Source organism: Ranitomeya variabilis, chromosome 4 (assembly GCF_051348905.1).
Source record: "Ranitomeya variabilis isolate aRanVar5 chromosome 4, aRanVar5.hap1, whole genome shotgun sequence".
In the NCBI taxonomy this organism is placed as follows: Eukaryota; Metazoa; Chordata; class Amphibia; order Anura; family Dendrobatidae; genus Ranitomeya; species Ranitomeya variabilis.
This window is the reverse complement of record NC_135235.1, coordinates 649,040,184-649,053,961: the sequence shown is the minus strand read 5'-3', so window position 1 is coordinate 649,053,961 and position 13,778 is coordinate 649,040,184. Positions and strand designations below refer to the sequence as shown.

The 13,778-nt window shown below is 42.9% G+C and overlaps 1 protein-coding gene across 1 annotated transcript in view; it reads right to left on the bottom strand.

The window, feature by feature from the left end:
* Nucleotides 1–1,108: 1,108 nt before the first annotated feature.
* Nucleotides 1,109–13,778, bottom strand: part of LOC143766156 (gastrula zinc finger protein XlCGF66.1-like) — a 64,741-nt gene continuing 52,071 nt past the window's right edge. The window contains exon 6 of the mRNA XM_077253622.1: nucleotides 1,109–3,466. Coding sequence (XP_077109737.1) covers nucleotides 2,763–3,466 — 704 coding nt within the window. The 3' untranslated portion in view covers nucleotides 1,109–2,762. The remainder of the gene's footprint in view (nucleotides 3,467–13,778) is intronic.

Here is a 13,778-nt window from a genome sequence, read left to right as displayed (position 1 = left end):
CACTTCAACTTCAATATTTATTTCTACATCAATACAGACAGTACTATTGCTTTAAACACAAATCTCTCAGCATGTACTAAACCCAGGACAGAATATTTGAGTGCAGCGCTATGCCCCCCCTCCTCTGGCATGCAGCACAGATAAGGAGAAGAGAGGAGAAACCACAAACAATTCGCGCAGGGGTTCGACTCCCTCCTCCCATCTGGTATTCAGCACAGAAACGGATTGCAGCAGTTTTCAGACTTAATCTCTACAAAACATTCAAACATTCATCCTCTCGGAATTAAAAACAGTTTCTCTATACAGGCAAATCACTGCATAACTTGAAAAAGCTGATTCTGACCGCGTCCGGCCAAAACACACATAGACACACATCCAGTATCAAACCATATACAGCACAGGTCTCACTGAATCTCAGATGCAAATCAAATGTACATTAAAAATATCCACAACTCATTCATCCTGTACCTTCAGCAGCAGTTAGATAAGTAATGATACTTATGTGATCACTCATTCATACATGCTCATTCAGGGATTGTTTTTCCTTTTTTTTTTTCTTTCACTTTTCAGTTGATTTTACAAGAAGAAAATCCCTTATCTCAATCACTCCACCTCTTATCTCATTCAGAGGTTCTCATTGACATACATACATACAAGGCTCACACAGCCTGCCTATTTTGCACTTTGGAATTAACACAACTCTATATAAATAAAACTGCAGCAGTGTCCACTGACACTCTGAAAGCACTTTAAGGCCAAACAACATAAACCACGGCCTTATACAAAATACAGCTTCATATAATGTACTGCCAATCCAAAATGACCAAAATAACAACACTGCACAGAGCCTATCCCAGCTCTTGTATTACACACACACTAAACAAATGCACAACCAATTAGGATATTGACAAATAATACAGATAACAATTATCATCTTATTACTCTATTATTCAACTCTCATACGGACATAAACAGACAAAACACAAAACTCACTGGTGATGTGGATTCTTTGAACCGTGTTGGCAGCCTTTTACCCAGAGGTATGGACAGATCAAGAAGAGAGATTGCAGGTGAAAAACAGATTGTAAGAATAACATTTCTCACCTTGCTGCAGCTGGTGTTTGCATGTCCAATCTCTCAGGAAGCTCCCACATACGGATTCCGAATAGGCTGGTTACCACGGCCCCCGTTCGGACGCCAAAACTGTCATAGCTGTTTTCGATCTGACCCAATGTCAGCTGACAGATCACCAGTGAGAGCCAAGTCAGGTAGTTACGCCCGTCATTTTACAAGCGCGCTTGGAGACAAAAAGACACCTCACACATATCCTGTGAGCAAGTCACTTTTATCTGATGTAATGCAGCAAAATGCAGTATTTTATACCATTTACAACAAATGTAACACACAATGTAATTCATGTAGCCCCCACCATCACCCAGGGTCATACTGACCTTTATTCCTCACAACGTACCAAAAACATGTTGTGACTGACTATTGAGAACATACATGATAAGAAGTGTAGTCTCCTTGAAGGGGAGACCATCAGACTACTGCATTAACAGATTTTAGTAATTCTAACACTTAAAGGCAAAAGGCACTTAAAGGCAAACTATTAACCCTTCTATAACAAAAGGAAATTTACAAAATTTATTTTTTTAGTGACCTATCCAGGCTTGAAGTAACTTTGAGGGTCTTATATATTGGAAAACCCCCAAAAGTGATACCATTTTAAAAACAGCACCCCCTGACATATTGAAAACTGCTGTCAGGTAGTTTATTTACCCTTCAGGTGTTTTTCAGGAATTAATGCAAAGTGACATAACAGGAAAGAAAAAGTTGATTTTTACCACCTAAATGTCGCTAACTTCTGAACAGGCCGCTGTAGTCAGCAGACTCTACGGCCGCTATTTGGTCATGATTTGCTATGGCAAACATCAGGACCACACAATCATGATCTCAGAGTGCCAATAGGGATAAAGAGGAAGCCCCCACAGTTTGTTAACCATTTATATGATAAGGTCACTACTGACAGCAGATATTAAACAGGTTAAACAGATATGAACGGTCCCAACACTGATCATGACTAATGCAGCAAGTTGTCCGCTATATTGTACAGCCGACAGCTGCTGGATTGTCACCTGTATGGGGATGCTATTCTCTTTTATCTCAGCAGGTCAGTAAAAAGACGTATTGGCGGTCATTAAGGGGTTAAAAGGGGATGAACAGGGGACACAAAAAACCCCCCAGACATTTGAATGGGGCCTTTCAAAGTGGTTAGAGTTTGGGCATCAAAATGTCATGTATGCTACTGCAGGTGCACACAAAGTTTATGGAGTCAAGTATGGTACTGTTCGTGTAGTCACACTTATTGGACTGTAATAACAGATATTCTTTCTAAGGTGATTTGATTTCCAGACTCTGAGGTATGTATGTAAAGAATAAAAAAAAAAGAAAGATAGCCCAACATTTTTCTAACAAACAGTTATTAATGATTGCCAAACAGAAGTTTGAAATGTAGTTATATCTACTAATGTTATAAATTGTAGAGACCTGACTGATATATAGCTGTGTTTCCTGGGTGCTATTTAGATTTTGGAATTAAGTTGTTTATTGGTAACTGCAAATAATTTTTAATAATTATTTAGGGACTGACATTTTGCTCCATTTGTAATGTATGAAACGTAACATTACTTGACTATAATTGATGTATGCTTTATTACTTCACTTGTCAATAACACAAATGTGTACCAAAAGGAGAATTGTTATTTTCCTATATGAATTTTCAGATGCTTAGTAAGATGAGTTCTCGCGGGAAAACATTTGCCACATTCTAAACATGAAAACGGTTTCTCCCCTGTGTGCTTCTTCTCATGCATTTCAAGAACTGATTTCTGAGCAAAGCATCTCCCACATTTAAGGCATGGATACGGCTTCACTCCGGTGTGAACACTCAGGTGTCTATTGAGATGTGTTTTCTGGCTGAAAGATCTCCCACATTCTGAACATGAATATGGCTTCTCCCCTGTGTGAATTCTCTGATGAGCAACAAGATCAGATTTCTGTTTAAAACGTTTCCCACATTCAGAACATGAAAAGGGCTTCTCCCGTATGTGAATTCTCTGGTGTAAAAGAAGACTTGATTGATTTACAAAACATTTCCCACATTCGGAACATGAGAATGTCTTTGGAACACATGTCATTTGAAAAAATGAATATGAAGTCCCTCCCGTTTGAATTCTTTGATGTTCAACATTCTTACTTTCATTTTTAATTTGATTAACAGTCTGTGGTGAATTAGGAACAAAGACCAGTTGGACAGGGTAACATAATTTATACATGTTGTGAGTGGCTGCAGGTATAGATGGGGCAATGACTTGCTGTTGATTTGTATTTTGTGTGATACCACGGTGATCGGCTGTAAAATCTGTAGATATCCCATATTTTTTCAAGCTTCTTATATGATCACCTAGCAAAAATAAAAGTGAGATTTTTTTTAACATTTTTGTTATATAATTTACCTTCGTATTTTATAACATTTATGTACAAAAAAGTCATACAAGTTGCAAAGCATATAGCACAATTCAATAATTAACAGATTAAGTCTTACCACACGCTTTAGGTTGGCCCCCTACTGACCACTCTGAGAATGGAAGGTTTAACCCTTCCACACAAAACAATCAAGTACTGTATGTTGAAAACTATAAGCCAAATTCCTCTTTTTCCTGACATCTTCTTTCAGGAAAAAACTGGGACATCTTCATTCACACTATAGCAATACCATGTCCAACTTAAAATGGTGGGTTTCAATAACATTAAAGGGCACCTGTCACCCCGTTTTTTCGGTATGAGATAAAAATACTGTTAAATAGGGCCTGAGCTGTGCATTGCAATAGTGTAGTTTGTGGACCCCGATTCCCCACCTATGCTGCCGAAATACGTTACCAAAGTAGTCGTTTTCGCCTGTCAATCAGGCTGGTCTGGTCAAAAGGGCGTGGTGTCTTCCCCCAGATTTTGCTTAGTTTTCCGTTGGTGGCGTAGTGGTGTGCGCATGCCCAAGGTCCCGAATCCTCTGCCAGGGGATTGAAAAGAGCGCGATGTTCGTTAATTTCATTGGTGATCGGTGGGCGCGGCCATCTTCCTTTGGCCGCGCGTGCGCAGAAGCGGCGCTCTGCTGGCCGCGGCTTCAGGAAAATGGCCGTGGGATGCCGCGCGTGCGCAGATGGATATCGCGGCGGCCATTTTCCTGAAGCAGAGTTCGCATCTCGGCTTCAGGAAAATGGCCACCGCGATATCCATCTGCGCACGCGCGGCATCCCGCGGCCATTTTCTTGAAGCCGCGGCCAGCAGAGCGCCGCTTCTGCGCACGCGCGGCCAAAGGAAGATGGCCGCGCCCACCGATCACCAATGAAATTAGCGAACATCGCGCTCTTTTCAATCCCCTGGCAGAGGATTCGGGACCTTGGGCATGCGCACACCACTACGCCACCAACGGAAAACTAAGCAAAATCTGGGGGAAGACACCACGCCCTTTTGACCAGACCAGCCTGATTGACAGGTGAAAACGACTACTTTGGTAACGTATTTCGGCAGCATAGGTGGGGAATCGGGGTCCACAAACTACACTATTGCAATGCACAGCTCAGGCCCTATTTAACAGTATTTTTATCTCATACCTAAAAAACGGGGTGACAGGTTCCCTTTAATGTGTACAACAACCTTACAACTTTTGTGGTAAAACAGATCACCATCTCACCGTAAAGCCAAGTTCACACAACCGTACAAAAAAAACCCATCTGATTTTCAACCATAAGTACATTGTGTGGGCAATACAAAAGGACTGGAACATGACTTATTCCTTCCAAAGAATGTACAAAGGACCACTGAATATTCCTTATGGATGGAGGAAAGGTGATTCCGGCAGTTAAATGTAAAAAACGTCTTCACATTTAGAGCAGTAAGACAGCGGAATGCCAAACGCAAGAGACAATAATGTCAAATACTATAAGACAGGGGGTTGGGGAACATTTTTCCAGCCGATGGCCATTTGTAAGTCACAGGGGAGCATATAGCTGGAGAGCACAGAAATCACAGGGAGGCACAAAGATCAAAGGAGGGCACAGAGCTAGGGGGCACAGAGATCACGGAGGGGCACATAGCTGGAGGGGACAGAGATAACAGGGGGCACAGATCACATGGGAGCACAAATATTGCAGAGGGGTACAATAGGTGGAGGGCACAGAAATCACAAGGGGAACAGAGATCACAGGGGGCACATAGATGGGGGCACAGAAATCACAGGGGGCATATAGCTGCGGTGGGCAGAGAGATCACAGGGGGAACATAGCTGGGGGCACAGAGATGACATGGGGGCACATAGCTGGGAGGCACAGAGACCACGGGGGTTAGAGATGGGGGAGCAAAGAGATCACATTGGGGCACATAGCGGGGGCCACAGAGATTACAGGGGCACATAGCTGGGGGGCACAGGGGTAACAGGAGGGGCACAGAGATGACATGGGGGCACATAGCTGGGAGGCACAGAGATCACAGGGGGCTTATAGTTGGGGAAGCAAAGGATCATATTGGGGCACATAGCGGGGGGAGCACAGAGATCACAGGGGGCACATAAATGGGGGCAGAGGGATCACAGGAGGGGCACAGAGATGACATGGAGAACAGAGCTGGGAGGCACAGAGATCACAGGAGGCGTATAGTTGGGGGAGCAAAGAGATCATATTAGGGCACAAAGCGGGGGCACAGATCACAGGGGGCACATCGCTGGGGGGCACAGGGATCACATAGTTGGGAGGCACAGAGATTACAGGGGCTTATATTTGGGGGAGCAAAGAGATCATATTGTGGCACAGAGATCACAGTGGGCACATAGCTGAGAGACATCACCTGCAGACACAGAGCTGCCAGCACAGAGATCGCTCTGGACTCTCTGGCAGGCAGCAGCTCCTCTTCCAGGACAGGAGGACGGGAGAGCTAACCATGCCCTCACTGTCGCTAACCCCGCCCACCCTGATGACACCATTCATATGTAGGGCAGACAGCATTCTGTGATGAACACTGCGTGCTGTGCACTTGGAGTTAAAGGGCCGGTAGCCAGCAGGATACGGCTGCCTCCCGGGCATCAAGTACTCCGGGGACCTTCCCGCGGGCCGCATGAAAACCCAAAAATCCGCAGATTTGATGCTGATTTTCATGCGTTTTTTTCATGCAGATTTGTATGCCTTTTTGAAAGCTAAATAAAGATCTATTATTGAACAACAAAAAAAGAATTGTGATGTCATTTCTTGTCCAACCTCTTCATATACATACTTCATTGAAGAATAATGTTTACACACAGAAAGATAGATAGATCGATAGACAGATAGATAATAGATAGATATATTTATAGCTAGATATGACCATTATACAAGTTTATGACCACTGCACATCTCATATCTTCACAGCATAGACAATTGCCTTCAGATGACCTCAGCATCTGAAACAACGGATACTGGAAGCCTGTGCTAGCATTTCTTCTGCGGTGTTGCTATCAGTGTGTCCAGAGTGGGAGAAGAGGGTTGCATTGACAATCCAACACAATGGGCAGCACTCTGAACTCATTTTATAAGTGGTCATAAACTTGTAAATAACTCATGAAAGAATAAAGTTACGTTAAATCCAAGCACACCATTGTATTTCTTGTGAAATTCTCAATAAGTTTAATGTGTCACATGACCCTCTTCCCATTGGAAAAAATAAAGTTGGATCCAAAATTGCCGACTTAAAAATGGCCACCATGATCACCACCCATCTTGAAAAATTTTCCCCCTCCCATATATTAATGTGCCACAAACAGGAAGTTGATATCACCAACCATTCGCAAATTAATTAGGTGTATCCATATAAATGACCCACCCTGTAGATAGATTGATCTATAGATATACCGTATCTATCTTATCTATAGATATATTTATAGATCTATCTATCTATATTATCTATCTATCGATATATCCATCTATCTATCTATCTATCTATCTATCTATAGATATATCTATCTATCGATATATCGATAGATATATTTATCTATAGATATGGCTATAAATATATTGATAGATTGATACAGTATATCTATATATAGATATACCTACCAAGCCCGATGTTTAGTAATAAACATAATAAAATGGTACATAAAGAGTTAAATAAAGACACACACACACACAAAATCTGCATTAGCCCGCGGTCACACTTGTGAGAAACTCACACGAGTCTCGCATCTCAATACCCGGCACTGCCACTGGCACCAGACCAGAGCGTTCAGTTGCATAGAAATACATGCAGCCGCACATTCCGGTCCCGAGTGCCGGCGGCAGTGCCGGGTATTGATGTGAGAGACTCGTGCAAGTTTGTTGCAAGTGTGACCCTAGCTTTAAATGCAATATGTTTAATTTATTGAAAAATTGAATAAAAAAATGGCATGGGCTCCCGCACAATTTTCTGCATCAGAGAGGGAAAGCCAGCGACTAGGGGCCGATGTTTATAGCCTGGGAAGGGGTTAATACCCAAGGATCTTCCCAGACTATGAATATCAGCCCGCAACTGTATATTTAGCCTTACTGGCCCCCCCCCCCCCCAAAAAAAAAGACGTGGGGTCCCCCTATAATTAATAGCCAGAAAAGGCTATGCAGACAGCTGCGGGCTGATATTAATAGCCTAGGAAAGGACCATAGATATTAACCCCCCCCGGCTACAAACACCAGCACTCAGCCACGCCAGAAATGGCGCATCTGTAGTTGTTAATGGGTTAAATAAACACACAGCCAGAATAAAGTATTGCAATGAAATAAAACACTACACAGTTTTGCCATCTTTATTTTTCTGCCAATCCATGTGACGCCCTCGATCTCCTGGAAAAAAAGAAAAAATAATAAACCAACACAAATACTCCCTGGTCCGACCGACGCAGTCCAATTAAAAATAAGTGTCCCATGACGATCTTCCCTATAGAGCTGTCACATCAGATGTGACAGCTTTATAGGCCTCCAGTGACACACTGACAGGAGACAATGGCTCCTGCAGTTTTATCACTGAGGGTTCAATGGTCTTTCACTTTACAGCCTTGCTGCGTGAGAATTTTCCCACAGCATTGCCGCAAGTGACAGTATGAACTATAGTGTACTCACAGGGGCGGAGGGATACAGTGCGGAAGGATATCTTCCATCATTGTATTCCTGTGCCCATGGAGAGCGGTCGCATCTGCCGATGTGACAGCTCTCCATGGGACATCGTCGTGGGACACTCATTATTACATGGATTACATCGGATCAGAGAGTATACTGTTGGTTTTTTATTAGTATTTTTTTCCAGGTGATCGAGGGCTTCAGGGACTAGGTGATTGGTGAGTATGTACTGTATGTGTATGTGTGTGTATGTGTTTTTTATTTTTACACTTGTACACAGACTACTACTGTCCCATCATCCGGCTACCTGTCACTGTAGCAGGTATAGCCGGATGGGGCTAGTAGTCCCATCGGACGATGCCAGCCTGCATACAGCCCACACACCCACTCACACACCCACCCACAGATGCACACAAACACCCACACACAGCTACGTACATCTTCTCTGCTCACAGTCTCCGCCCACACAGTCTCCGCCCACAAACTCTTCCCCCTCCCGCTCTGCAGCGTTTCTTGTAGGCACATCCGCATCAAATTAGCAGATCTTTTTTAAACCTGCGGTTTTGCTGTGGATTGGCCTGACACAATGGAAGTCAATGGGTGCAGAAAAGCTGCAGATCCACAAAAAGAATCGACATGCTGCGGAAAAAAAACATGCTTCGATTTTGCCCATTTTTTTCCGCAGCATGTGCACACCAAATGTCAATTTAACATAGACTAACATTGCTTGTGCACTACACTGCGAATATGATGCAATTCCATGCTTCTAAAAAAGGCTGCGGATCCGCATCAAAATCTAAAATGTGTGCACATAGCCTATCAACATTTAAAAAAGGGCTGGATGCTTGTATCACAATGAGTGACATTGTAGGTTATTAGTAATCATAATAGAGTATGTAGAACTGATGGAGAAAGGCTGATTTGATGGACCTTTGCATTTTTTCAACCTATATAACTACGTAGCCAGAAAAAAAAGACTTTCATCTCTATCGTCTTAAGTTTGCCATCCATATGACATTAGTTTTTTTCATTCATCAGCAAGGAATAACATTTAGGGTATGTGCACACAGTCAGGAATCGCTTTGGAAGCAGCACATGTCCGCAAAGTCCAAAGCACTACCGGCTTTTGAACGCAGGTGATTCCGCATGTGTTCATTGAACCGTGCGGAATCACCGCGTCCATTACATTGTATGGGTGACATTTATCTTACGGAGAAGCAAGCCTCCGCAAGATAAATTGACATGCAGCAGTCTGGAAAAACGTGCCGCATGTCCGTCTCCGCGGGTGATGCGCAGGGGTCTCTGGCCGCATAGTGGAGACGGGATTTCTTGAAATCCCATCCACTATACTGTAACATCTGGACACTGCAGGTTGGATGCTGCGAATGTATGCGGCGTCCAACCCGCAGCATTTACTGACCATGGGAACATACCCTTACAGAACAAAAAAAAACGTTTCATACATGTTAGGCCGGTTTCACACGTCCTAATATTTCTGGTACCGGAAAAAAACAGTATCAAAGATAACAGTGTCTGTGTGTGTGTGTAAGGCTAGGTTCACATTGCGTTAATGTGTGCACGCTAACGGACAGCGTTGCACGGCGAAAACGTCGCAATTAACGCCGTGCAACGGGTCCGTTAGCGCACCCATTGACAGCAATGTAAATTTCGCCTGTAGCGCATCGCTAGCGCGTGCCTTTTTCGGCTCGCGCTAGCGATGTGCCGTTCTTTTGTGACGTTAACGCGACCCCGAAAAAAAAATTGCGTTAGCGCAATCCGCTAGCGCTAAACGGATTGCCCTAACGCAATGTGAACCTAGCCTAATACTTGCGGCACACGTGTGGCAACTGTGTGCTGCATCAGTACCTCATGCACGGGCCCCAGGGAAGAAGCGGTACAGTAAGCACTGTTCCCCGGCGCTGAAGACTGCTCTCATCATTCTCCCCTGCTCTGATGGTGATCAGGGAGAACGATCAAAGTTCAAAGTATTCAAGTGATCACAATAACAGCAGACGGTGGCTGATGGGACTATTACTCTCATCAGCCTACACCTGTTGCCCTAATACCAGTGACAGCAGGAGTGGCTGCCTGTGTTATAAATATTAAAAACATATATGAATATATAAAACATCCAGCTTGGGTTCCCTTGTATTTTCTATAACAAACCAGGCAAAACTCATAGTTGGTGGCTGCAACCCTCAGCTGTCAGCTTCTGCAAGGCTGGTTATCAAAAATACAGGGGTCCCCACACCGTATTTTTTATTTATTTAAATAATGTAATAAAATGGAGTGGGCTCTCACCTACTTTTGACAACCAGCCTTGCTAAAGCAGACAGCTGGGGGATGGTATTCTCAGGCTGGTAAGGGGCCATTGAAATTGACCCCTCTAGCCTAAAAATAGCATCCTAGAGCAGCCCAGAAAAGCAAATCTATTAGGTTCAATTCTGATGCTTTGCCCGGCTCTTCCCAATTGCCCTGTAGCGGTGGCAAGTGGGGTTGAAGTCACCTTTGTATTGTCAGGTGACATCAAGCCCACGGCTTAGTAATGGAGAGAAGTCTAAAAGACACCTGTCCATTACTAATCCTATAGTTATATGGTAAATAAAGACACAGCCAGAATAAAGTATTTTATTAGAAATAAAACAAAACACAGTTGTTATTTTTAAGTAAAAATGGAAAAACATAGTTATACTCACCTAATACCTAGTTCCACTGAATCCCTTGTCTCCTGTCATAAAACAAAAATAAAAAAACAACAATATCCCTCACCTATCAGTCGTTCTGTTCCATGCTATAATCCATGTCTGGGGGATATATAGTTTTCAACCTGGACGGTGCCAAGATGCAACCGTTCATACTGAGAACTACTGGTGAATGAGCTGCTGCGAGCTTAGCATCATTGACCAGTGGTGACATCATTGTGGTTACCTCTCACCTCTCATCAGTGAGGCTGCGTTCCCAGTCGGGCTGAACTGTGGTGACATCAGCATTGTGGGAAAAAGTCAGTCATGAGGTCACCGCAGTTCAAACCCAGTGACTTCACAGCAGTTCACAGTGAGAAATTATCACGGTGATCTGCTGTGAACCATAAAAGTTATCAGGCTTCTCACTTCTTCTCACCCTACTACCTGCACCACTGACCCTATTCCCTCTCACTTCCTTCAGTCCCTCTCGCCGGCTGTCACCACAATCTTAACTAAAATATGTAACCTCTCTGTTTCATCCCTTACCTTTCCCTCCTTCAAACACAATCCACAGGGATGAAATTGGAACAAAACAAAATCCTCTAAACTGCATGCTCGCAAACGCCAGAAGGCTGACAAACAAGATGGAAGAACTAGAAGCAGAAATATTTACAGGTAACTATGACATAGTGGGAATAACAAAGACATGGTTAGATGAAAGCTATGACTGGGCAGTTAACTTACATGGTTACAGTCTGTTTAGAAAGGATCGTAAAAATCGGAGAGGAGGGGTTTGCCTTTATGTAAAGTTTTGTCTAAAGTCCACTTTAAGGGAGGATATTAACAAAGGGAATGAGGATGTCGAGTCCATAAGGGTTGAAATACATGGAGGGAAAAATAGTAAAAAAATTCTCATTGGGTCTGTTACAAACCCGCAAATATAACAGAAATCACGGAAAGTCTACTACTAAGGCAGATAGATGAAGCTGCAGCCCATAATGAGGTCCTTGTTATGGGGGACTTTAACTACCCAGACATTAACTGGGAAACAGAGACCTGCGAAACCCATAAAGACAACAGGTTTCTGCTAACAATCAAGAAAAAATATCTTTCACAATTGGTGCAGAATCCAACCAGGGGAGCAGCACTTTTAGACCTAATACTATCTAATAGACTTGACAGAATAAGAAATCTGCAGGTTGTCTGGTATCTAGGAAATAGCAACCACAATATTCTACAGTTTCACTTGTCTTTCGCTAGGGGACTTCTCTGGGAGTCACAAAAACACAACTTTAGGAAGGCAAAGTTTGACCAGCTTAGAGATTCCCTTAACCCCTTCATGACCTAGCCTATTTTGGCCTTAATGACCTTGCCGTTTTTTGCAATTCTGACCAGTGTCCCTTTATGAGGTAATAACTCGGGAACGCTTCAACGGATCCTAGCGATTCTGAGATTGTTTTTTCGTGACATATTGGGCTTCATGTTAGTGGTAAATTGAGGTCGATAATTTCTGAGTTTATTTGTGAAAAAACAGAAATTTGGCAAAAATTTTGAAAATTTCGCAATTTTCACATTTTGAATTTTTATTCTGTTAAACCAGAGAGTTATGTGACACAAAATAGTTAATAAATAACATTTCCCACATGTCTACTTTACATCAGCACAATTTTGGAAACAAATTTATTTTTTGCTAGGAAGTTATAAGGGTTAAAATTTGACCAGTGATTTCTCATTTTTACAACAAAATTTACAAAACCATTTTTTTTAGGGACCACCTCACATTTGAAGTCAGTTTGAGGGTTCTGTATGGCTGAAAATATCCAAAAGTGACACCATTCTAAAAACTGCACCCCTCAAGGTGCTCAAAACCACATTCAAGAAGTTTATTAACCCTTCAGGTGTTTCACAGCAGCAGAAGCAACATGGAAGTAAAAAATGAACATTTAACTTTTTAGTCACAAAAATGATCTTTTAGCGAATTTTTTTTTTATTTTCCCAAGGGTAAAAGGAGAAACTGGACCACGAGCGTTGTTGTCCAATTTGTCCTGAGTACGCTGATACCTCATACGTGGGGGTAAACCACTGTTTGGGCGCACGGCAGGGCTCGGAAGTGAAGGAGCGCCATTTGACTTTTTCAATGAAAAATTGGCTCCAATCTTTAGCGGACACCATGTCGCGTTTGGAGAGCCCCCGTGTGCCTAAACATTGGAGCTCCCCCACAAGTGACCCCATTTTGGAAACTAGACCCCCCAAGGAACTTATCTAGAAGCATAGTGAGCACTTTAAACCCCCAGGTGCTTCACAAATTGATCCGTAAAAATGAAACAGTACTTTTTTTTCACAAAAAAATTATTTTAGCCTCAATTTTTTCATTTTCACATGGGCAACAGGATAAAATGGATCCTAAAATTTGTTGGACAATTTCTCCTGAGTACACCGATACCTCACATGTGGGGGTAAACCACTGTTTGGGTGCACGGCGAGGCTCGGAAGGGGAGGCGTGCCATTTGACTTTTTGAATGGAAAATTAGCTCCAATCGTTAGCGGACACCATGTCACGTTTGGAGAGCCCCTGTGTGCCTAAACATTGGAGCTCCCGCACAAGTGACCCCATTTTGGAAACTAGACCTCCCAAGGAACTAATCTAGATGTGTGGTGAGCACTTTGAACCCCCAAGTGCTTCACAGAAGTTTATAACGCAGAGCCATGAAAATAAAAAATAATTTTTCTTTTCTCAAAAATGATTTTTTAGCCCACAATTTTTTTTATTTTCCCAAGGGTAACAGGAGAAATTGGACCCCAAAACTTGTTGTCCAGTTTCTCCTGAGTACGCTGATACCCCATATGTGGAGGTAAACCACTGTTTGGGCACATGCCGGGGATCGGAAGGGAAGTAGTGACGTTTTGGAATGCAGACTTTGAT